General features: G+C 32.7%; 1 protein-coding gene and 1 long non-coding RNA gene across 2 annotated transcripts; one reads left to right on the top strand and one right to left on the bottom strand.

Annotated features, from left to right (window-relative positions):
• Positions 1-310: 310 nt before the first annotated feature.
• LOC148273437 (uncharacterized) lies at positions 311-2,315 on the bottom strand. Its single transcript, XR_015824578.1, has 2 exons — positions 2,187-2,315; positions 311-515 (listed from the first exon to the last, which is right to left on the bottom strand). It is a non-coding gene; the product is annotated as an uncharacterized LOC148273437 (long non-coding RNA).
• Positions 2,316-13,250: 10,935 nt separating this feature from the next.
• Positions 13,251-27,372, top strand: LOC148273436 (protein RCC2 homolog). Its single transcript, XM_088238705.1, has 12 exons — positions 13,251-13,388; positions 13,610-13,791; positions 13,910-14,056; positions 15,087-15,162; positions 20,581-20,712; positions 20,791-20,893; positions 21,581-21,684; positions 21,770-21,936; positions 22,061-22,241; positions 22,372-22,449; positions 24,817-24,917; positions 26,248-27,372. Exons 2-12 carry the CDS (start codon positions 13,615-13,617, stop codon positions 26,416-26,418), a joined length of 1,437 nt encoding a protein of 478 aa, XP_088094831.1. The 5' UTR covers positions 13,251-13,388; positions 13,610-13,614; the 3' UTR covers positions 26,419-27,372.
• The last annotated feature ends 289 nt before the right edge of the window (positions 27,373-27,661 follow it).

The following is a 27,661-nucleotide window of genomic DNA, read 5'->3' as shown; positions in this document are numbered from 1 at the left end:
CAAAAAATGGAAAAGGTTAAAGGTCGTATTGTATTTATGTAGAAAACTTATTTGGCTTTATTTTATGTTTTTTTTTTTTTTAATGTTGTATATATTTTTTGTATTGCTGTTATTTTTTTAATAAAAAAAATAAAATTGTCACACCTCGTAAATTATTAGGAATTGAGACACTTCACTGAAAATAAGAATTCTTAACGACAAATCATATTCAATCAAATATTTTGAGAGCAACTGTTGACAGAGTGAAAAAGAAACTACTATAATTGCAACTTGGGACCAAATAGAGTGAACAAATGTGGACGGATAAAGCCCACAACACCAAGAGATAAAGGGAAGTTAAGGATTTGTGCGTAAACAATAGGAAAATGCCAAATAAAGTTCTTAAAATAAATATTCAAGATGCTGGACTTAAAATACCTCCCACAACAGCTCGACTTCAGATAAAATAATTAGGCTTCTCCTTTTGTCAGCTTGCAAAAAAGCCATTACTTACACTAGTAATGAAGAAAAAGCAACTGGAATGAACAAAAATACATCAGAATTTGTAGAAGATTGGAAAACAGCACATTTTTAATGGATCTCTTTAACACTTTCATAATTAATTCTATGACATCTGATATTAAAATTTTCTTCAGGTGTGCTTTTTGGATGAATTACAAAGCAAAATTTTAAAAGATTAACCACCATGAGACAACAAGCAGGAAAAAATACAAAAAGAACTGCACAGTTAGAAAGGTAAAATATCCATTGAAATTAATGGTAAGGTTCATAATAAATGGACAAGGTTCTGGTCAGTTTGGATTTGTAGAAGGTAAAATGACTCAAGAGCATTACATTAGAGTGCTGGCTATTAGAGGTGTGTAGTTCGCGAACGACCCGGTCATACTGACAAGGTCGGAAACATTGAACTAGAGATGTGTTTCTCTCATTTCGGTCAGTTAGTTTGCGAACGAAAAGAGCTCTAAACTAAATGGATCTTCGTGTCTTGAATCTCTAGCTCATTTAGTTCATTCATTGAACGAGATTGTTTCTTTATATATGTGGTTAGTAAGTAGATTAGGTATCTACATATATGCTCCATCTATAGTAGGTACCTAAATGCCTATACTGGCTGGCTGCTTTGTTCTTTTCTTTAATGCCCGGGCGCGTGTCAGTGTCGCCCGGCAAAGGAATGGCACTTGAAATTTAACTGACACTAATTATGAAATGTGCACTATAAAAATGCTATTTTATGAATTATTATTTACGTTGAGATGTAAACATTAGGTATTCATATTTCATAATTGCCCCAAATGTAGAGGGTAGTTTGTTTGCTCGAGTTTATTAAAAAAAAAAATTCTGTTCAATATCAATATTTAAATAAACACTTTTATTAATGTATTTATTTATTAATTCATTTCAAAAGCATTCATATTCACTAACCTATTATGGCTTTTTAGGCTGTGCCTGTGTTAAGCCATAATAATTAACATGAAAAAATGTAAAGTAGCTTAAAACAAATAGTGATTAAAATACAACAATTACAGAATAACAATCCAATCGGAAGATATAACATTAAAAAATAATTACAAATGAAAAAAATAGCAACCTAATTGTGGAATAACTTATTAGGTCAGTTATCCATTTTGTGCTAGAGGCTGATTATTGTTTTTTTTAATATTTTTATTGCTTTTTTTTTTTCATTTACATTTGTTTATTTTATAATATATTGTAAAACTGCATATGTTATAAAAATAAAAAACTACTTTAAAAAAAAAGTTAACCTAAGGGGGTTTAAAGTATTTATAATTTTAAAAAATAAAACATTAATTGTAAAAGTAAATAAAAAATAAATAAACCTTGCATGAAATATAATTTCTTTGTTTATTTGTTCCATATAAAATGCCTTTTAGTATTAACATTCTTTTTACAAATAAAATAATTTATCTGTTTTTTTCATATTTTTTATATTATAATATCTAAAGAATACGCATTCGGCTGAAGCAAACAAAAGAACGAAATGAACTAGAGACATGAAAGACACAGAAAATATGAAGACACAAATGATACGAAGATGCAGAGATATGATGACCTAAATGAGCCGAATGAGCAAAAGATACATTCGTTCAATTGAACTACTTAAAACATTCGGTCACTTTGGTGATGCAGATCAAGTGATATGTATCCTCTCGGTGACAGGGTCTTACCAACGTCTACTGGCTATAAAAATGATTCCTCAGGTCCGGCAATGGTTTCCAGGTGGACGTTTTATCTTCATGTAAGATTTAGCTTCATGCCACGAAGCCAAAAGGATCACATAATTCCTTAAAAAGCAAAATATAAAAATTCTTGTTTGGTCTAGAAATTCTTCAGACTAAACCCCATAGAAAAATAGTGTGAGCTCCTGAACCTGGAAATTTCAAAAACTCTGATCACCAACAAGCAAAAATTTATAGAGAAACTGATTGAAGGGTGGCATAAAGATCCACGAATTAATGAAAATTGCATGAAATGCACAGTAAGCATGCCCCACAGACTAAAAACTGTGATTCAAGCAAAGGGCGATGTTACAAAATATTTTTTGTTTTCATATGTGCTATAGTTTTTTCTCCATCTCCGGTCAATGATTTGAAAGAAATATAAATTCTCATAAACTTAGAATTAGGCTTTTATTATCATACCTCAAACATATTGTGTTATTCCCAGTGAGGTGTTCATATAGAAAAGAAAAAATAAGTTTTATCTGAAATAAATATAAAATATATTTATTCTGAGGTGGCTCTAATAACTTGAACAAGACACTTCCATATTTCTGATTTTCCAATTTAATTTCTGTGAATCTCCAAGATTTTGGATCTTCCTTTTCTTTCATAATATATTTTCACATAAAATTCCAGTTTATATTAACCCTATGAAATCTATTTATTTTACACATACTGTTTAAGCTAGCTCTGAATTATATTCTTGCAAAAGATTGGAAATGAATATCAATTTACAAAAAAAAACACAGAAATTTCATCGGGTTGTGGTCCTGTGGCTAGTATCTCGGACTCACGGACCAAAGGTCTGTGGTTCGAATCCCACTATACTCCAACTTGATTCCATTTTCTAATAGTGAGTTATTTACAACTCGTTGAAAATGGCCCTCAAAATTAAATATTTGGGTAAATCATAAGAACGCAAATATTTCTTTTTTCTATTCTATTAAAAAAATTTACCAGCAGATTTTTTTCAAATGCAAAATGTTTTATTAGTAATTTTATAAGTGTCGATTTTTTTTTCTTCATGTGGTATTTTTAAAAATACAGTCCTGGATGCAGACCAGGTTTCCGTGAACATGTTTTGCAATACCACACTGTTTCTTTTACCCCTTCTTTTTTATTTCGGTTACTGCAAACTACACAGTCCTTAGATCCGCCTTTCTCTCTCTTAGCTAGAAAGTGTGACTTTCCATCTTACATCGCAACGGGCTAGGATTTTTTCAAACATCGAATGTCAGTTGTAAAAATTTGATGTATTTTTAAATAGAATTTTTTTTGCCAAGTATTTGTTTATGAGAAAGATTTTTTTTTCTCCAATAGATGGTAGTAATTCTATCATTTTATGCCGAATAATAAGAAAGTTACTACGTTGTTTACATGGCAATTTGCTCCGGCAGGTAAGACCCCCGCCATAGGAGCTGTAGCATATTTTTGTTTTGGGCGAGTGGCTCCCACCAAAGGAGTTCTAAGGGTTAAGGGAATTCTCAATTTTTACATAGTAGTAAAGTATTTTTAATCTAAAAATGTGGTTGTTAAGGGATTACTGTATACCTTTTATTATTAGTTATTTGTAACCTGTAATAATAATAATACTTCTTTACTTGTGTATTTATTTTGTAAACATTTTTATGTTGGATATTGATGCTTAAGAAAATCATTGTCAATCTTTGAATTCATTTACTGTTAAAAAGATGCAATCGTTTCAAGTTTATTTGAATTATTTTTCTACTTTGACCACTATTATTTTTTACAAATAAAAGAATTGTCCTACAAATATCTTTTTTAATTCCTATAAAAAAATCTAAATTACTCTTCCATCGTATTCTGTGTGCAAATTATGCAACGCTGAATTATTATCTGGCTCATAAAACATTGTAATATAGTCCCATGTCATCATCGTTTCCCTATCTGCACGAAGCGGTGTAAAGTTAAAGCATCGGTACTCCAAACACTGTGAATCTTGATAATTTTATATATGAAGACAAAATGAACAGTCATGCTTCAGATCCAGTTCCGGACCTGTTACAGTGAAAATCACCATTTTAAATTAATATTTCGTGCCTACCTTGCCGGAATCAAACCCAGGTACTCAGGCATGTAAGGCAAACATGATGAGCAGTACATCATATGGTAGACTATTCTGCACCTGATTTAATTTATAAAGATTTTTACCTGAGAGTAGTTGTTGCTGATGTAACGCCGCATACTAAAAACAAAGTGGCCCTTACTGGGACCTTTTAATATCTATTAGAGGTGTGTAGTTCGCGAACGACCTGGCCATACTGACAAGGTCGAAAACATTGAACTAGAGATATGTTTCTCTCATCTCGATCAGTTAGTTCGCGAACGAAAAGAGCAGCGAACTAATTGTATCTTCGTTCATTCATTGAATGAGATTTTAATCTCTAGTTCATTAATTGAATAAGATTGTGTCCTTATCTCTGTGGTTAGTAGGTAAATGAGGTACCTATATGTATGCTCTGTATCAATAGTAGGTACTTAAATGCTTTGTTCTGTTTCGTTTATCGCTCGCGCGCCGTGTCGATGCCAGCCGATGAAGGAATGGCACTTGAAATTTAACTGACACTAATTATGAAATGTGCACTATAAAAATGCTATTTTATGAATTTTCATTTATGTTGAGATGTAAACATTAGGCATCCATATTTCATTAACGCCCTCAAATGTGAACATGAGATCAGTTTGTTCGTTTGAGTTTATTAGATTTTATATATTTTGCTGTTTAATATCAATATTTAAAGAAGCACTTTTATAGGTTCATTTATTAATTTATTCATTCATTTCAAAAACATTAATATTCACTAATCTATCATGGCTTTTTAGGATGTGCCCTTGTTAAGTCATAATAATTAATACTGTTAATTGAATCGGCATTCACTTAACACTTCATTTTAAATTATTATGAAAATAAAACCCTGTTATTAGTGTTACACGATTTTTTAACACCTCTCAGCCAAGTGATGTCTTCTCACATTTTAAATCTTAGGCTAAATTATTGTAACTTCCACTTAAGTGCTAAAATTTAAGAAATAAATTCTACTTAACGTCCTTTCCTTCATTGATCATGTTTTCATATCTGAGACGTACTTGAGATAACTATCCATATATATGCTAACACCTTAGATAAGTGGAAAAAAAAACCCCTGCTTTAAGTTTCACTGATAAACTTGTTTATTTTTTGTTTAAATTCTATGACATTAGGAACAATATTCTCTGTTTACTATATTAGTTTTATATCACCCGTCGATGGGAGGAGTGCTCTCCCAAAACTGTAGTAGTGTTCTTGTAAAAGAATAAAAATCGTGTAACACTAATAACAAAGTTTTATTTTCATAATTCATAATTATTAACATTAAAAAATGAAAGTAATTTAAAATAAAATAGTGATTACAAAATAACAGATGTTTAATGATTTGCCAAAAGGGATTAGGTATGCGTCCATAGCATCGTTTTGTGGGATGGCGATGACTTTTGTTAAAAACAAACATCCATATGGGTTGAGTATCATCGGAAATCGGTTTTGTTTTTGAAATTATTTTTAAGAAAATATTTTGTTTTTTATTTAAGGTGTAACTAGATGTTCAAATTTTATTAGTACAACTATCTTAAAAAAATAAAATACAACAATCCGAATGGAAGATATTATATTAAATAATAATTACAGATGAAACAATTTAAAAAATAACAATCCAATTGTGGAATAACGTATTAGGTCAGTTATCCATTTTTTGCTTGAGGCCGATTAATGTTATTTAAAATTTTTATTCATATATATTTTTTCATTTGCATATTTTATAATATATTGTATAACTACACATGTTATAAATATAAAAAACTCCTTTTTAAAAAAAGTAAACCCACTATGGGGGTTTAAAATATCTATAATTTAAAAAAATAATCAAAACATTAATTGTTGTAAAAGTAAATAAAAAATAAATAAACTTTGCGTGAAATATAATTATGTGTTAATTTGTTCTTTAAAGAATGCCATAGTATTAACGTTATTTTTGTAAATAAAATAATTAATCTGTTTTCTACAGGTTTGCGATATTATAATATCTAAAGAACAATGTTATAAAATCTTAAAAGAAAATCATGTTGATAAACCAGAAAAAGGTTTAGAATTATTTGTTTCATTCACCGCTCGTACACATTCGGCTCAAGCAAACAAATTATAAGATATAATATTAAGAAGAAGAGTCACTAATGTTTTAATAATGTCTGAATTTACGGATGGATTTACAGAAGGACAAGTACTGTTGTGAAGGGCGATTCCATTGAGGGACTCATTTGACGATTTTCCGTTAGGACGTAATAATATTGAATTAATAGTGGGTGATCACGAGATAAGATGGTTGGTTACCGGGATTGTTGTCAATGGCTAGTATTTGTTATTTATGTTTTAAGAAGAACCCAATTATTAAAAAGTAGAATATATGAAAATTGAAAAATAATACTGTCATCAACCAAATTATTTGAGATGAACAATATTGTAAAATAAATAACAAATAAATGACTATAACCAATAAAATTTCAATAAAATAACGCACCTCAAACCAGAAGATCTATACAATATTCTAGGTGCTAAGCCACCATCCACCAAGATCATAATTATTTTGAATAAGAGAATTCGTCAGTCATTGTCAAAACATATATTTTTACCGGCAGTGCCATCTATTAGAATTTCAAAGCGAATTGAAAAATTGAAGGAATTTTCCCCTTATTTTAGTTTGCAATTTCGCAGGTGTCGCAAAAAATCCAAAGAACAAACAAACAGATAGAACATACAGATATCATCACTTTGTTTGGATAGGGATCTAATGGAATATTTCCATATTCTGAGATATGAGGTGTCAAACAATAGAATTAAGAATAGTCCAGAAACCGCATATGCACATCAATTAGAAGGCAACTAAACTACTCACAAATGAGTAGGTTTACGTTTTGACCCATTATTTTCTTAGTAGACGTCGCTCAGTACGTAACTCCTGATTTGAATTCAACTATGCCGTGTTGTGTCCTTTTAAAGTGTAGAAATACTGCTAGGATCTTAAAGAAACAGGATGGGATCACATTTCATGTGTAATTAGCAAATGAATGTGTAAGAAGCAAATGCATTACTTAAAAATTGAATTATTTTTCTATCTGTCAAATTGTCGATGAAACAAAATGGACATTTCGTTAGTGTTGCCAGGGTAGTAATTTTTTTTACCCTACTTTGCTCATCTAATGAGAGAACTAATGAAAATTGGACCTCGGATTAAACAACTCTGTGGTGGACATTTCACCGACATTATCTTTAAAACATCAAATATTATTTACATGATAAAAAAATATCCGTTTTATGGAAAATAAAATTTGTTTAATTTTCTTGAGTTCAAAGTTCATTAATTCAATTACTCTTATTAAATGACCCTTTACTTATCTACTCTGTTATGTCAATCAATTATTCCGCGTGTACAATAAAATTTTAGAGAAATTAACAAATTACTTTCCTTAAAATATAATTATCTTACATTTGTGTTATGATTATATTTTTCGCGATCTGGCAACATACGTGGCGACTTCACACATGCGCGCGGTGAAAGTGGGGCAAAGTGGGATTTTTTTTAGACACAGTCCGATATATGTATTCAGTCCGCTCCTTCTGGACTATTCTTAATTTTATGTATAGAACTTTGTTTGCGACGACTGGTCAAGACTGTCAAGGAATCTGTACCGTCATACTGTCAAAGTAAATGCGTCATATTAAACTATTTAAATTTAAATCCTATTTCGTTTATTGGTAGGTAATAGCACTATATAATCTCTGATTAAGTATACTTAATTTGAGCCTTTGGTTCTAGTGATAAACCTAGTTTGATAACTTTTTAACATTTCAAATGAAATTAATACTTTTCGGGCGAAAAATGCTGTTTATGTTTAAGCAATAGCATCATTGAGGCATCGCCATTATAAAATCAATGCAAAAAACAGGTGGGCAACATTGTCAACTATTTCCTCTATACAATGCGGATTTGTGAGCCAGGGTTGGCACATAATTGGATTTTTAACAAAACCAAAGGAGTTTATCTCTAATCCTTTTAATTTGTTCGTGTTTGACTATGCATAAGTCAATAAATTAGAAGTCGCTTTTGCATTTTTTTACAAACCATTTCAGTTCTGATGCGATTTTCGTAATTAAGGGGGCAAGCTCACAAACAAACAAACAAACAAACAAACCATCACGCCGTTTTCCCTTAGAGGTAGGCAGAGAGGATAGAATGCCACATCACTCATCTTGGCATACAGATCTCGCTTCCTCTACATTAATTCATCTTCTCATGCACGCACGCCGATTATTCCTACTTTTGACATGTCTATCTTCAAGTATTTGATGGACTTTATCGTGCCATGTCTTTCTCGGTCTTCCCTGTTTTCTGCATCCATCAACATTCGCATCGTAGATTCTTTTAGCCGTTCTTTCGCTGTCCATTCGCTCTACATGTCTAAACGAACGCAGCACCCTTTTCTTGATTCTGTCGATAATGCATGTCTCAGCCTTACACACTTCACGGATCTCGACATTTGTGCACCTATCATACATCGTTTTACCACACATTCGCCTGAGGGATCGCATTTCGACAGCATTCAACCTACTTTCATCATCATTTTTCCAATTCCATACTTCGCTCCCATACATTAGAGTTGGCACTAGAACTTCGTTGTGAGCTGCTAGTTTAGCCTCCTGCGATAAACATTTGTTTGCCGAAGTAGATTTCAGTGCACCGTTCACCCTGTTCCCGGCACTCACCCTCCTTTCAATATCTTTCTCGGTCTTTCCATCCCTAGTAAACATACTTCCCAGGTACACAAATTCTTCTACATGATTCAGAATATCTCCGTTCACACTGATCTCACATTTAGTTATATTTTCATCCCTTTCGAAAACCATTATCATCATCCAACTCCGCAACAAAAAAAGTTTTGACACTATAGATATACAAAAACAGACCTTTAAGTTTAACTTCAAATTTCAAGTGATCAATTTAAACTGGCGGTAAACGGAATATTTAGTTTTGCCATGGAACTATCTAAATGTACTAACCAAATGTAATTCTAATAAAACCAGTAATTTTTCTTACTTTAATACATGGTTTTGTTAAGGATTTCGGCAGTGGGCAAAATTGACATGTTTTACGGTACCTACCTAATTGAAATTTTTGGGGCAATTCTGAGCTAAAATTATTTCTTCTGATATTACTGCTAAAATGGTTTATTGTCACTCCTTTATTCATGATAATTCTATATTTAGTATTGAGGTATTTATGCCACAATAATATTTTATGTTTTAAAATTAATTTCCAGGTTATGTTTACCATTGACAGAAAAACGTTCTTAAATCAGGTTGGGGTAAAAGTCATTTCGCGCCCTTTATTCAACTAAGTATATCTCGTTCATTATTAGTTACATCGGATCATATGATACGGTGTTGTAAAGGGGTGAGTGTATACTACAAACGTTTCTTTGACAGTATTACACTTGGTCAGTTCAGTCGTGAACTATCATGCGTCGAGTATAGAGATCTCAAAAGAAGAAATTCGCCAAATTTTACAGTTTTACTACCGCGAAACCGTCCAATTTTGCCCGCTTTTTTGCAATTATGTTGATTTTCTTCAAAAAAATGTACGTTGTGCTTTACTTTTTAATTACGATGAATGACTTTGGTAATCATTGAATTGGGTTGCAAATGTAAATTCAGTCATTTTTAAATGCGATTTCAAGCAATTTAAAATTTTGATGGCGGGAAAAGTTACCTCCATGTTTGCCTGCAACCATTATTTGTTGAACTGTAGCTCATATGGCGTTCTTGTCTAAGAACTACTTTATTGAATTATTAATTGAAGGGCAAAATTGACGTTTAAGCATATTTTCAATGGCTAACTAATAAAATATTCGTCTCAAAACAATTGGGCAAATTTACCCGCCGAACTATATTTGTTTTCATACAAGCAATTTATAGGCCTTAGGGTTGTTAAAATCTGGTTAATAACTAAAGAAAAATTAATAAATCTTGTTTATTTAAAGAAATGTTTTATTTAAGTACACATACCAATAATCCTAGTCTTAAATACCTAAATGACCATTTTTAATATCAGGTATGTTCACACATTTTTCGAAATGGCAAATACTTATACCTATGTTGTGAGAAATAATAACTGTTTTAGGAATATAGTTAACGAACAACTAAGAAGGTTAAAACTAGGTGACATCAATTTTAAAAATTAATATAAATTATTTTGGAATCAAAGTCCATGGCTACAAAAGTGAAAAAAATATCGTTTGAGGGTGGATAATAATGGAGGCTGGTTAACTCCAGATATAATGAAAATGATCTTATATATAAACAAATTGTATACCGTGCAAAACATGAGAAACGCTTCAGAAACTATTAAAATGCAATAAAAAGAATATAAAAACACGTTATCAAATGAATTAAGAAAGGCAAAGAAGAATTACATTAAATTAGCCACAATAATGATAATATTTTTGAAAATCTAAAATACCTAATGTGTGCAAAACCTTAATAATAGTTTTAATTTAATTTAAACTAATTATTAAAATAAGAAAGTGGCAACCCTAACACATTTTTTCGTTTGGGCAAAATTGACAACCCACATGCTCAACTTATGCGTTTTAATTTGCCCATCGTCATAATTCTTGTTTTAAGCTACTAACAGCACATAATATAAACAGGAAGTAATCTGAAAACCTTTGTCTATATTATGCAACAAGAAAAACTTACCTTTGTCTTTGCTATCGAGCAGTACATTAAAAAACACAGTCGTAATTGGCCCGTAAAAAATTACATGCGCACTTTGACAGGTTCTGATAAGCCACTGAGTAAAGTTTGTGACTAATACCCGTATGGAGAGACAAACCTTAAGGTGAGGAAAGTACATTCTAATTTCAAATGCAGAGAATAACCCGAAGGTGAAGACAATAGAATGTACTCTCCTCACCTTAAGGTTTGTCTCTGCATACGGGTATAAAGCTTCTGAGGGAAGTTAGTGACATAAATCTACTTTCGTCCTTAATGTACCAAATTTACCGAAATCAAATGGAAATATATTTTTTTAAAGGTTGATCATAGATTAGACTTTTTGGGCAAAATTGGACGGTTTCGCGGAACCTACCTACCTACCTGAAAGGACAAAAACCCGTCGAAAGCGACCAAATTTTTTTTCGATGTATACGGGGCCGATACTCTTTCGGTTCATGCTACACAACAGTGGTTCGAGCGATTTTCTTCTGGTGTAGTGGAGGTGAATGATGAACTACGCTCTGACAGGCCTGTCGTCGAAAATGTCGATTAAATCATAAAAAATATCGAGATAGACCATCATGCTAGCCATCGTAGCATCGTCCAGGAGCTGAATATTGACCATAAAATCATTTTGAACCATTTTCAGAAAGCTGGCTTTAAAAAAAGCTCGGTGTTGGACTGAATTTTCATCTGCGAATCGCTGCTGAATCGTAACAAAATCGACCCATTTCTGAAGCGGATGGTGACTGGTGATAAAAAGTGGGTCACTTACAACAATGTCAAGTGACAGAGATCGTGGTTGAAAGTCAACGAAGTGGCCTAGACCGTGGCCAAGCCAGGATTGACGGCCAGGAAGGTGTTGCTATGTGTTTGGTGGGATTGGCAGGGAATACTCTATTATGAGCTGCTCCCCTATAGCCAAACGCTTAACTTTGCCCTCTACTGTGAACAACTCAACCGCTTGAAGCTGGCGATCGAACATAAGCTGCCAACATTGGTGAATAGGAGAGGAATTGTGTTTCATTAGGACAACGCCAGACCCCACACATCTTTAATAACGCGCCAGAAGCTCCGAGAGCTCGGATGGGAAGTTCTTATGCATCCACCCTATAGTCCGGACCTGGCACCGAGTGACTATCACCTGTTCCTGTCTGTGGCCAACGCGCTTAAGCTCGGGTTTCCTAGGACAGCGGTGCCCGTATTTTAACGGCCGTAGTAAACATTAATGCGGTTGACAGCCGTCGTAACGGTGACTAGAGAGTGGTTTCCTATAAAAATGGTGTTGATAACACCGTTAAAAAATAAAACCACTCTCTAGTCACCACTACGACGGCTGTCCACCGCATCACCGTTCACTACGGCCGTTAAGATACGGGCACCGCTGTCCTAGGAAACCCTAGCTTTAGGGGTACAAATTTGGCTTCAATAGAGGTCTGCGAAAATGGGTTGTTCGAGTTTTTTGCCAATAGGGACTTCTACGAGAGGGGCGTTATGAAGTTGAATTCTCGTTGGTAACAAGTTATCAAAAGGAACAGTGGATATTTGACTTAAATCGGATGATTGTAAGATTGCAATAATAAATAAATAAATATAAAGCATTGAAATAAAGCAAAAAATACGAAATTACTTTTTCTTAAACCTATTATAAACAATTCAATATTATATTTTGTTTTTATTAATTCCTGTTAAATAATATAATATGTACTTCTATGATAATATATAATATACGAGCATTTTATAAATGTCGAACTTATTACTTAATTACCCACATGGCCAATTAGGCTGCTTATTATTAGGATAGAAATGCGTGAGGTGTGACATTTAACCCTCTCAATTTACTCCTTTGATAGAAGTAGAAATGGCATGATGGTCAGTAAATGGGCCTTAACAGATCTTTTTATGTGATGTGTCAGATTCATTCTCATCAGCCTATTTGCATACTTTGTAAAAACATGTTTGAGTCTTTTGCTCTTGGTTTAAAAAAAAAATAGGATCCACGTATTTTTTTTCACAAATTTATTTTAATTTTTTCCGACATTCTGTTTCAGTACTACGGTTTTTTAAAGTGTCGCTATAATTTTTACATATTTTTTTACATAGTGTAGATTGTTACATATTTATTGTGAATTATGAACTCCGTTGTCTATTAATCTATGAATATTAAGTTGGTTCGTTCATTTTAACGCTAATGTAATAATCTGTGTTTTCACTCTTTCTCTCTGGTTTCAAACGGCTTCGGCTTCAGGTCAACGGGAGAAATTTGGAGCCGGTTTTTTGGCGTCATTAAGATTTTGATTTCACTGTAAAGGCTTCCGATCAAGGTAAAATATTGTGTGTTTTTACTGTATCTACTTAAATCAATAAAATTATAAACTTTTCTTTGATTTCGGCAACCATTACTTGTTGGCCGGCATTTTAATGCCAATAATTTTGGTTTGTTCGCCACGCTTGGTAGCGATCAAAATATTATTACTCGTAAATAACCTACATCATTTCGCGCGATTTTTGTAGATTTGTAGTACAACTTGCTTATTTGTTACAGAAAAAATGTCAGAACAAGGAAACGGTAAAACTCGTAAGCGTCCATCTTCTGGAAAGGCGCCGGCGAAATCTAAAAGTAAGAAAGTCGCTTCAGACTCTGACAGTGATGATTCCATCCACAACCAGATGCCGGAACAAGCACCTATCTTGGAATTGGAGGAACCAGACACTAAATTACCCGAGGTTTGTTTCGTTTTACTGAAAATGTCGCCTCAACGCTTTTCGAAAGTAACAGCTTTTTGTTCGCAAATCGGAATAATAATGTCGTAATACTTTTTCATTGTGACGATTTTTTTTTTAGGAATTACTAAAAAAGATGTGTAAAGAACCTGGCACGCTTCTTATTGCTGGTCAGGTGTCCTGGGAATTGACAGGCAAACGTGAATCCAACAAAGTGGTGCGAACTCACCCCAACTTAAATGTGTTCCATCGCTTCACTGACATGAAGGTAGGATACGTTTTACTCAGTATTTCTCAAGATCATATGAACCAATGAGGAAGTTCCGTGGTTTTTTTATTTTCAAAATTTCAATTTTTTTGTTTCAATTTTTATATATTGTATTATCAGCGCTATGATTTTTTAAAGTTTTGTATTTCCGAAATAACTCCGCGTGTGACGTTAGAGGTTCACTTCTGCTTATTCTCGATCAGTTCTGCCCATTGGTCTCATTGACTGAAAGCAAACTAGAAATCTTCCATAACTCTCTTATTATTGGTGGATTCATATGAACCAGCGAGGCCGTTCAAAGTAGTTCGTTTTTATTAAAATAATTAAGATATTTTTTCCTAGATTTTCAGAAAACTTTGCTGTACAAATTTAATGCTCCAATTTCCCGTAGGGCTGAAGTTCCTCACTAGCCACCTATACCATTATGCATTTTCTTATCGATTTTTACTCAAGTGTTTTTTAAACCATATGGTTTTAATAAAAAGCTGGCAAATTGCTGTTTACTGCTTTATCTTTTTGTTAGCTTGAGTTTTAACACCAAACGATTTATAAAAATTTCAACTTTCCGAAGAAACATAACATTTTTTACCTCTATCTTTCCTCATATTTTAATTTTCCCACGTATTTTGTTTATTTCTTCCGATTCCTAATTTATTTAATGTGCTCAAAACCAAGTTTCAAGAATTTTTCTATGTATATTTAAACTGCCTTATTAGTTTTAACTGTGGCGTATTCCATCTGAGCTACAAACAAGTTAAAGAACTACTTTATAAGCAAATTAATTGATCAAACAAGCGTCGTGGCGCAGTTGGTTAGATGGTCGACTGTAAAACAGGCGTCGCGGGTTCGATTCCCGCCAGTTGTAAAAAAATCCATGAAAGATTTTTTTCTCAATTGGTCTGGGTGTTGTGGTGTATTTTTCATTACCTCCTTCCATATCCCCTCTTTCCCACCTGCTGACAAGCCTCTAAAATAGAGGCTTAGCGGGTTATAAAAAAAAATTTAAAAAAAACATTTATTTAATTTTCAGTATCGTCTCATTGTCAGTGGGTGTACATCAGGTCACTCAGTATTGGTTTCCGAGCATGGAAAAGCTATGACACTAGGTAAGAAAAAGTTTTTATTAAAAATAATATATATGCGATTGTATCATAATATTATGGTATAATATAAGCGTCTATCAAGTTCTTCCCTTCTTTTTATTAATGTCATTGAATTTGTAACAGATTTGGATCGTCTTAAACCATAGTGTACTACAATGTTTTGAGTATATCCAAATGTTAGTAGACAGGCTGGATTTCCTCCCTAGGGAAATTCAGCATTTAGCCTGTCTACAAACATACTCGAAGCATTGTTGATTAAACTAACTGGGCCCTTTATAACAAAGGGGAAATTAACATTTATCTTAAATTTTATCTACAAAGTAAAATTCAGTTTTCTGTATAAAAAGCAGAATATGCATACAAGTTTTTCTTCTAAACAAGTTCAACTATAGGTTATGGAAATAAAAGACGAGTGATACTTTAATCCACAAATTTGAAATATCCAGTGACCGGTTTCATCGCTTACGCGACATCTTCGAGACTGGTATCTTTATCAAGAAATTGATATTTTTATACAAAACAGAGGTAAGGTTATCACTCGTCTTTTATTTCTATAGTAAATTACAGTGAACTTCCATCAATAATTTTCACTTATAAACTTAAATGTCAATTATAGGTTACTAACGAAAATACTTCAAATGTTCAGGCAAATATACTCATTTTCGTACACAAATATCGGTTTTTCTTTATAGGCAGTCGAAGATAACCCCGTTAACTTCCCATTGTAATCGGGGCCCAGGTATAAGAAGTACAAAAAATGCAAAATTGTTTTCAGGCTTTGCCTTGTAGGTTAAATGGTTCAGCCTGATGAATCTCACCTGCATGATAAAGGTTTCAGCTCTTTTGCCTCACAAAATTCAACTGATGAAAGAGTTGAAGAAATATGGATGTTTAAACATAGGCAGAATGGTGAATGTAAACCAGCCAATGACAGGTCATAAGCCCTGTACATATGTCTAGACTTCATATTACTTTCTCAAAGATGTTTTCCCTCTATTGCAACAAATTTAGACGTAGTATAACTCACTTTTGGCAGATTTTGAGTTAGAGCTTAAAATGAGAACTCCAAATCATAATCTAGGTCTACCAGGGGTGATACTCCAAACGCTCTCGCGGCCGTAGAGAACACTTTAATCTTGCATATTTTGTATGTTAATACACGAGATAAAGGTGTTTTCTACGGCTGCGAAAGCGGTTCAGAATATCACCGCAAAGAGAACTATGTCGCTCAACCAAACAGAGCCATAGCATAGATTGGTCGAGCAACATGGTTCTCTCTGGCAGGTCAAAAACTGCCAAAAGTGAGTTAATATGCCATGGTTTAAGACGATCCATTTGTACTTTTTTAAATATTGATATTTAGCTCACCGAAAGCTTCAACATTAAACAACCGAGTTTTATCTATCTTAATAAAATTGTAAATATCAGTTGTGGTGCCTTAAATGTAAACCTTGTGGTTAAAAATAAACTTTCACATTGACCCTGCCAGGAATTAACCTTAGGACGTCAACCATAATAGGTGATCACCCCAACCGTTACACTACAAGTCAGACTAATCTCCACCCGATTCCCCTTTTCAGGAGCTTTACTTGAGATTATCCATCGATCAAAAAGAGTAAATTTTTTTTTGAACTTTGCATGCCAGGTTGAGTTCAATGTATGCTATTTGACTTTTCACTGTATTGACATTTGGCGGAATTTTCTCTGAAATTTGACTGTCAGTTTATTTCACTGCGGATGTATAATATGAAAGTAGTTCCAATACCCCACCTCCTAAACTTTAAAGGCGTAGAATGTTTACCACACTCTTAATTTACTGTGTGTCATGCGATCGTCTTGATATATTTTTATTATTTTACTGTGCGTAATAGTCAATGCAATTATTAAAATTATTATGAAATGAAAAACTTTATTTTTGGGTCACCAACTTTGACTATATTAAAAGAAAGTCATTGTTTTTATAAACTATAGTTTCTAGTCGGCCTCGTAATGTAATGGTCAGTGCGTTTGCCTACCATTCGAGAGGTTTCGGGTTCGATTCCAGACATGGTTGATATGAAATATTTTTTTAAAAGGGTGTTTTTACACTATAATATTTCATAGTCCCTGGACTGGTACCTGAAGCGTAAGACTGATCATCTTACCTTCATGTAACAAAAATGATCAAGATGCGCTGCGATTGGTGTACCAATGCAGTGCCCTATGCACCATTAGGTGTGGAAAGGAAATGATGATAGTTTCTACACAGAAGTCCCCCCCCCCCATTAACAGGTGTTACAAAACTAAAATTATAAATACAGAACATGTTTCATGACATCATAATTGTCAAACATAAAAATGGTAACACTGGAAACAAGGGTTTTCATTTCATAACAATTTATCATGTCGATTCAATTAATCAAATGTAATTTGCGTGTGTATGTATATGTCGTTAGTATACTGATAAAACCCTCTAAATGCATTTTTGCCCATACTGAGGCTTAAATGATTAACTAAACAAAAGTCTTCTTAGCATGGGCCATTCCATGTAAAGTTGTAAAATGACATAAGTTTTGAACTTCCATTTATTATTACCTCTAATTTAATGATAACATAGCTTCATGTCTTTTTTTTATAAATCTAAATAAAAATGTTTTTCAAAATAATTCACAATTACTTTTTGTCTTGTTGGCCTCGTGGTGTAATGGTCAGCGCATTTGCCTACCATGTAAGAGGTCTCGGGTTCGATTCCCGACATGGTTGATACGAAATATTATTTAAAAGAGTGTTTTTACACTAGAATATTTCATAGTCCCTAGACTGGTACCTGAAGCGTAAGACCGATCACCTTACCCTCATGAAACAAAAATAATCAAGATACGCTGCGATTGGTGTACCAATGCAGTGCCCTATGCACCATTAAGTGTGGAAAGGGGATGATGATGATTTTTGTCTTACTTCACACCAGTTACGTGCAGTGACGTTGATCCATAGGGAAGCATTTTTTACCACTTCCATTGCGGGTGATTAATCGTTACTTTAAACTCAATAACACATTATCATCATCATTATCGTCATACCCCTGTCCGCACCCGATGGTGCATAGGGGACAGAATTAGTACACTTAATGCAATGGTAAATCAATCATTTGTTAAACACACGAAGGTAAGGTGACCTTACGCTTCAGGTGCCAGTTCAGAAACACGAAATATTGCAGTATTGACTCACCTTTTTAGTTAATATTTCGTGTCAACCTTCCTAGGAATCAAACCCGGGACCTCAAGCATGGTAGGCAAACACGCCAACCACTACATTACGTGGTGGACTTATCTCTACTAATCTACTTGATACCTTTGTTCAGGATTTTTACCTGAGAGCAGCCATCAAGTCGAAAACACTGCACTCACACTTAACGGCAGTATAGAGTACAGTTATGCCAATTTAGCAACAAAAATTTTTCTAAAAAATCATTTATGCGGCCCTTTTCAATTACTGTCCCGGTATTTATTTGAGAGAATGTAAATTCATCTTCAAATGCATAAAGGTAGAAGAAGGTATTTTCCGGTGTCCCGCCAGTCACATTCATTCAAATAATAGTTACACAGAAAATATCGACTGTTTGGCCTTTTCTTGAAAGCTGTATACATGATAAAATAGTTCTTTATCTTATTTTAAAAAAAATATTTTACTGTTTAATGAATTCTAATGACAAAGTTACAACTCAAACTTGGTCTTATTCTGGAATCAAATGTCCCACTAGTTACAATGGAATGCCCGCACATTTCGGACATGATACATAATCATTAAACCATCTTAATTCCTTTAAATCGTTTCATTGGATGAGATTTCGAAAAAAAATATCCGGTAAATGGAAATTACAGTTTTCCCTAAATAATATTAAAAAACCTTAAGTTTTTTGTTTTTTTTAATTGATAAAAAAATCTCATAAATACATATTATTTTGGCGTGATTCTTACATAATTTAAATAAAAAAATTGAATATGAAATTCTACATTAATTTTTTTAAAAACTTCATTGTCTCTTCTGTAAAGTTGCTACATGTTGCTTGGTATTTTTTCCTTTCCACTGTTGATATGTTAACTTTGAAACTAAACCTCGGAAAATTCAGAGAATTTTGTCAGTTGATATAGCTCAAAAAATTACATGTAACTGCATTTTTAACTCTTTTTTTCTAAAATTTTGTCATTTGGGGGTTTTATCTGTATACCGACGGTATATTGAGTCCATCTGGAATTTTAAATAATACTTGTGTATTAACTTTTTGTAGATATTAAGTCTTATGTATTACTAAATTTAATATTCTTTTTTTTTTACTCGAAAATTGGTTTTGTAATAAACTATGTAAATAGTGAAAATTTCCTTTATCGAAAATTCGCTAAATAAAATTGTCATACTAGCGGAACATGCTGTTTCTCATATAAAAATATATAGTTTTATAAATGAAAAACTTTTGTATAAAAAATACTTGTTTTTCAAAAATACTTCTTTGCGCTGCTAGTAAGTGATTTTTAGGCCAAAATCATCGGTCAACGTCGTCATTATTTTAGGCATTAATTGAAGATTCGACAAAACATCTTAACTACTAAACTTTAGTAAATAAATAGCTTCTTAACCTTTTGTAAAAAAATATCCTCATTGAATATTAAAAATAACTTTCGATCACTATTTTGCTTAAAGATAGTTGATCTAGGTTATTCAATTGATATTGACATTGACTGTCGAATTCAGTAGCGTAGTTCATCTGATTATCCATATTTATTGCTTTTGAATTTAGATAAGAAAAGTTAGTAAATTGTTTTTGGGTTTAAAAAAAAAAAATATGTCCCGTATTTATGCGACCTGCAAACAGTATGTATATCTTTTATTTTGCTAATGACTTTTTGAAAATATACTGGATTTCAGTTTTACACAGTTTTAAATAAAATATGCTAATTTATTTTTTAATACAGGGTGTTCATTAAACCCTGTCACATCCGAAATCACGATGATCAGTATGAGCAATATATAATAATTCATTTAACAGTAATAATGCTGAGTTCTACACCTCTTGCATGTAATAACTATTCAGTGGGTGTAGATACATATGCGCGGAAGGCTATGGATACATTAAGTGTTGAAAAAGATGTTCAAATTTAAAAAAAAAAAAATTAATACTCGATAAACAATATTGAATTTTATTTTTGATATCTTGTTTTATATACGAGTATGTAAACTTTTCCACCATTATTCCTTTTAGTATACTTTTTTACACAGTATTGAGCGAGTTCGGTGTATTAATGTTATCCTTGTTGGTGAGATGTTAGTATAGATATCAGACACGCATATATTCTGACTGCTTGTAACTTTTAATTTTGGTGATACAAGACCCCCTTCTTTATTAGTTGACTTTTGAAATGTGTTTTTCGCAATGTAATTTTACAGGACGTGCATCATGCGGACAACTCGGCCTCGGGGATACGGTGACTAAAGATATTCCCGAAGAAGTCTCAACATTGAAGGATATGAATATTATACATGCTGCCACCGGGCGAAACCATACATTGTTTCTAACAGGTATATAGGTAGATGTGTTTTGTCAATTATATTATGGAATATATTAACAAGCTCTTTAGTGAACTTTCTTTCTGGCAGATGCGGGAGTCGTGTATGCTTGTGGAGATAACAGAAATGGCCAATGCGGAGTAGGAAGTGTAGTGCAACCGCAGTTGCTTGTCCCTACCAGGATTAACTATCGGTAAGTAGTATAATGAATCAACAGCTACTTAGTAAGATTTTATAAAGTATTACAGTTTTAGCTTAAATGCATTAATTTGATTTTTTACTTAAAATGCGTTGCTAAGTTAGCGTATACGAGAATACAGTCAATAGTTTTCAAAGGGCCGAGAAGATAAAAGTTATACATTATTATAATAGAAAATCATGTCTTTAAAATTATTATCAAAAATTGACATGTATTTCTCGTCTAGCTTCGGACAAGGTTTATATCTTACCTAAGGTGGTCATTACAAACGATATCTGCATCAAAATATCATTTTTTGCCACTTCAAATGCGTAGATATGTGTACTGCGGGGTACTAGAACCCTTGGTACATATCGATATTCTTATCTCAAAAATTGAAGATACAGGGTCAGTAGTGTATCTTCGTAATCGCTTGACAGAATTTATCGTTAACTATACCATCATAGTGAAGCTATGTCACTTCAGTGCGTAGAAATGTGTACCGTGGGCCACGCGTCCCCTCGGTACATATCGATGTACTTAGCCAAAATTTGAAGACACAGGGTCGATAATTTATCTTCGTAATCGCTTGCGAGAATTTATTTTCAACTATGCTGTCATAGTGAAGGTATGGCTTCCGTATCTTCCGATTGTTAAACTTATTTTTGTCTTTAATTTCATATATTATTTTCCTCCCAACAGTGGCCCCCCAATCGTCAAAGTGGCATGTGGTGCAGACTTTTCCATGATATTGGACTACAAAGGGGGCCTCCATTCGTTTGGACTCCCAGAATATGGCCAGTTGGGTATGAGTGTATTACATCCATTGTTACCCTATTACTTGCTTCCTATTTTCTTCATTATACTAAGTTTTTTTATTAAATATTTTAGGACATAATACTGATGGAAAATATTTTGTTACGTCAACAAAACTATCTTTCCACTTTGAAACGTCTCCAAAGCGTGTTGTTCTGTTTATTGAAAAGGGAAAAGATGGTCATGTTCAACCTCTTGAAGATGTTGAAATTGTAGATGTGGCTTGTGGTACTAGCCATTCGGTATGTATACTTATTTTATTTTATGTGCATAGCTATATTTTTATATCACAAAAAAAATATTTAAAAAAAATGTTTAATTGATATTTTAAAGGTAATGCATAGTATGTTTTTCTTTTGTTTTAAGGTTGCCATTGATTCAAAGAAACGTGCATACAGCTGGGGTTTCGGAGGATTTGGTAGATTGGGTCATGCTGAACCTAAAGATGAAATGGTTCCTCGTTTGATCAAATACTTTGATTCGCAAAGTCGTGGTGTTCGTTCTATCTACTGTGGTGCTACTTACAGTCTTGCCATCAATGATTTAGGTTAGTACAGTTCCCACAGCTTTTCTGTTGAAATTCTTTTTTAAAAGTTAAATGGTGCTGTATAACAATATTCCAAATCATAATAAATCACACTTTGAATTTCATTCTTAACCAGTTTTCTTTTGAACAGGTGGACTGTATTTGTTTGGACAAACTAAACGCACGGGCGAAGCAAATATGTATCCAAAACCAGTACAGGATCTGGCAGGTAATATAATTTTTATTGTTTAAGGGATTTCAACTTATTCTGCCTCGATAAAATTCTTTTTCGTTGCTACTCTTTCTCAAAATGTCATCAATGAATCCTTAATACTGATACATTAATAGATTATGTATTCTTTTAATAGAGACGTCACCAGAATGAATAAATATAAGTATTCTAAAATCACATTTACATAGCACATACTTACAGTGAAACCCCTGTTTTACGTTTTTCTAGGGAGCAACAAAAAAAGTGTAAAACTGAGGAAAACGCTAAAGTGAGGAAATGGAAAATGAAATTACATAAAATATACATTTATTGAACTAGACTAAATTATCTACTATACTACATATATTTAGATTATATGCAGAAAAATTGTAAAAAGTGCCATAATTGGGGATTATTAATATTTACCTATGATTTCATTTAAAATATTTTGTGTTTTTTTTAATTAATAATACAGTTGAAATAATTTTACATAGGCACTTCACCTTAAAAACACAAAAATAAAAATTTGAATTTGCATAAAATACATACAATGGTTTTTTACCCTAAATATTGGGAAATTTATATGGTACCGCTTTTTTTTAGTATGACACCACATAATTTCAACTGTCATTTATATAGCGGCAAAAATGTTTCATACTTTTATGATAACTGTTAAAATATCTTCTTTTCACATTATGTTTATAACTTCAAATAAATTTTTCTATTGCCAAATTTTCATTTAAATCATAATTTATTGATGTAAAGATTTTATTCTTCCTAAACATTCGTCAACTGCATGTCAAAATTAGACACTAATGTATGCAGAGAATAACCCGAAGGTGAAGACAATAGAATGTACTCTCCTCACCTTAAGGTTTGTCTCTGCATACGGGTATTAAACTAAATTTACAATTACACTGCACCTACTTTGAATTTAATTTGAGACAATAATTTACACATTTTTTTTTTTATTTGCCTCGATTTTATTCCCCATTTACATGTCGGTGCGCGGCTCGACGTCTTTTGACATATTGAATGAGTTTTGAAAAATTTTCAATGTAAAAGCGGGGTTATGAAAAACAAAAACGTTAATTGAGGGGGGGGGATATTTGAATGAGAATGTATGGAAAACAATGGGACCCTAACATTTCGGCATAAAAAGCGGGAAAACATACAATTGAGGAACATAAAAACGAGGTTTTACTGTAATTACAATATGTGGGACTTTGCTGAAGGTGAAATGTACATTTCTTGTATCAAAACATCCAAATTGCTGACAGCCAGGGAAATAGTATACGACCTCAATTCCCCACTAGAAAGTAAAGAGAAAATATTATAGACAACAGTTTATAAGCAAGTAGTACTCAGTTAATCAGTTACTCAAGTAAAACATTTACGCAGTTACTCCATCAGTTCAAATATCGGTCAGTAAAAAGTCGATACTTCATCTCATCTCTCCATGTCCTCATTGTTATACATTTCACAGTCGTAAAATCTCTGTTCGCTGATAAATTATTATACCTGTGCAACTTCACTATGTTTTTAACAAGTATTAGTATGCTTAGTAGGGTGGCTTTCAAACCCCCACAAATATATTACATGTAAGAAATATATATATATATCTATTTAATATAATAAAAAATAATGCACCATGTTTTCCCATCTATCTAAGTAGGTGTGCGCGTTTCAAGATAGATGCAAAGTTTAATATGTGTGGGTGTGATGCATATGTGATACATAGGCAACACAGCTAGGCATATAGGCGGCAGCAAAACAACCCACCATCTTGCACTCAAATATTCTTATGTTCGTTAACTAAGAGATTATAATTTGATTGAGATTTTTTGTCATCACCACTTTTTGTCACTGAGTTTAGTGCAATGAAAATTTATAAGGTGACTTTTTGTTACTCGGCCGATGTTTATGCTACTTACCACAATATTACCGCTAGCCTTTCTTCTACTGGAATAGTTTTGTGAAATGTTTTATCTTGAAGTGTAATTAAAGGACCCACCAAATATAGCAAGTCACCATAATTGTTTATTGACACGAGAAAATAATTAAAGAACTTTGCAGGATACCGACATAATCCAAATATAGGGTGGAAATTTTCCTTTAAATAAAACTTTCATTATACTTAGGGTGTACCCAATACTGTTTCTTTCAGTTCATTTTTCTTGTGCGTATTTTGAGAACACAAAATACTGTGTCTTCTTCAAATTCCATCGCTAAAATAAACATTTTTGTCACCCAGTGCAGTTTTGTCAACACAATGTCAAAAACTCATGGTGACAAAATCACAGCCAGTAGGGGGCTCTAATGATAATGTCTTACAAGCCATATTAAAAATATTGTTTAATAGCCGATTTCTTTTGTTATATACAGGGTGGAATATACAAAGTGTCGGTGTCAGCAATACATCTATTGTTATTGCCGCTGATGATAGTCTCATAGCCTGGGGTGCTTCTCCAACATACGGTGAATTGGTAAGTATTGTGATGCTGCCTTCTTTTTTATCTTAGCAGCACTTAAATCATTCATTTTATGATGTAGATGTCGCCACCAAATACTATTATCAGCCACTCGATCAAGCGGCTAGGCGGTTCATAAACTGCTGACATTCCATTGAATACCTAACGGACACTGACAACATTTTTAATGCTGCGTTTAACGAAATGGCTGAATGTTGCTTAGCTTCTCGTTGAACGTAACAAACGTGCCAAAAAAGGGAGATTTAATATCGGAAAAATGGAATATTCATAGGCAATTGCTTCAATCATCTATATTCAAAGTCAAAAGTGAAAATATTTTTAATCTTATACCTAAAAATATGAAAAACCATCAACTGACGTGTGCAACGCAAGCAAGGAGTCCACCTGTAACAACACGCCGACGGTGACTAAATGAATTGAAATGAAAATTAAACGAATAAATTATTCACCCGGAACGAACTTGCGTATGACGGGTGAAAATTGTAAAAAATGACCTTGAGACCGTTTGTTAAAAGGATAATTTTTTTTTTTTTTTTACTTAATCCTGATAATAGAAGGAAAGTGAGGTTAAAATTAAAGGAACTTTTATTAAAATAAACTAAAACATTAATGCCCTCATTCTTAAATACAATAATACTTAGGTTAGGATAGGCTGGGTTAAGTTAATAAATAAATATTTTTTTACTTAACTTAATCGGAAAAAAACTAATGTTTTTTATTATTTAACTTAACCCAAACTGTCCTAACCTAACTTAACTTCTTAAAATTACTCTCTTAGTTCTGTCATAATATCGTACTTAGACATCCAGCAACATCCCATAGACGTCTGCAGGTCTTTGCAATTCATGGTCACCCTAGCTTGTCGAACATTGGTGATAATTTATTTAATGAGTTTAGATTAATATTTTCATTTGAAACTCGTCTTTAACTCATTATTTGCATTCCTTTTCTTTTATTTATGCCGTTTATTTCCACTCAAAACAAAAAACTTTAACAAAAAACAACACATTATCAGTTGCTGACGCAATATTTGATAGATGACAGGTAGCGTTGCAGTTTGCAGTGGTAAAAAATTAACTAAATGACCTGCGGCTATCAGTAGTTTCACTTTTGAAGGGCTTGCCGGCTAGCTTTCAACCAACCATCTTGTTAAACGTTGAGCTATCCTTATTCATTCAACGAACAGCCTAGCCATTCAATGGAATACCGGCATTTTATGAACAAGCTAGCCGCCCGGATTGAGTGGCTAAAAAAACACTAAGAAGGAAAATGACTGTTTGGTATTATTTATAAAAGCATCTTGTTAACGATCTGTTCTGTTTAGGGACTCGGAGACCTGACGAAATCTTCCGTTAAGCCCATCGAAGTGTCGCGCATGGCAGGCACCAAGATAACGCAAGTCACCATGGGCTACTCTCACACTCTCCTCTTGTGCGACGATTCTACAGAGGCAGTTAAAGAGAAAATTGACAAGTTGGATGTATTTGAACCGTAATCTGTGTGACTAAAATATTCCATTATAATCTACCTCCATTTCTTACTATTTTTTTTAACGAATTTAATTTTTTTTATCCTAAAAATGCATCATATTGACATGTTTTAGTCTCTAGCAGAATGAGAGAGTATTTGTTTTCCAGTATTATTATTCTTTATGCCCTTTCATTACACATCATTTCATGAATTCTATGACAAATTGATGTATTCAAATTATCTTAACATTAATGTATGAAATTTCTTGACTGTTTTCTTTCCACTTTTAAGTATAATATTTGTGTCATAAAGTTAAGAAAAATATATACCTCAAGGTGTAGTTCAAAATGTAAGATGTATGGTCAAGCCAACATTGTTGAAATAAAGTAGTATCCCGAAGAAGTGTTGTTATATTAAGTACTTTACATTCCCTGTGAATTCTTCAAATGAATGGTGAACAAAACATTGTTAGAATTATATTCCACCAAATATTTTTTGAGTTCTAAGAATTATAGTATCGAATTATTTTTATACATGTAGTATTGATGTTAAAAACGGTTATTTTTCATTGAGATGTTTATATAGCTACATATTTTATGCCACTTGACTTTACGTAACAAAATTACCATCGAGTTGGTTTACTCTGTTAGGGGCTGGTACTTATGTGGAACTTTTCTGCGTTGCAATTAAGACAGCTGATGTAATTGCACATAAAGGTTAAAGTTAAACGGACCAAAGAAAGTTGTTGTTTTCCCAATACTTCTTATATCTTAACAGTTATGTTAAAATATTTTCTTTTTTATACATTAAAAAATAACATTCATAGGGGTAAGTTTGCTCTTGCAACTTGATGTTCTAATGAATGTCTTTTTGTTTTGTGTACCTAATGTAAGTTTTTTTTTATATTTCTGATCCCATTGTATTTTCAAACAATGTTATTATTTCTCTTTTTTAATAAAAGCAACATAAACAACTTTAACCTGTTTTTTTCTTTATGTTTTTCCCAAGCCATCTTACTCATAGTTCTTAATTCCCCAACCTATTTAAAACTCTTCAACTATAATAGTTTTTTTCCAAAAAACAGTCACCTGATGTTTGGGCAACCATAAAGTATATATTTATTTAATTTCAATTAAGAAAAAAAAGTGCTTCATAGTTGATAGTGATATGAACAATGAGGAAGTTCAGTGGGTTTTTTTTCATTTGTTGATAGACTATTAAACTAAGTAAAAAAAAATTTTTTTCAATTTTTATATATCGTATTATCA

The sequence above is a fragment of the Micrasema longulum genome, unplaced genomic scaffold (genome assembly GCF_059751315.1).
Source record: "Micrasema longulum isolate JH-2025_06_02 unplaced genomic scaffold, ASM5975131v1 h1tg001954l, whole genome shotgun sequence".
Classification (NCBI taxonomy): domain Eukaryota; kingdom Metazoa; phylum Arthropoda; class Insecta; order Trichoptera; family Brachycentridae; genus Micrasema; species Micrasema longulum.
This window is presented reverse-complemented; position numbering and strand designations above follow the sequence as displayed.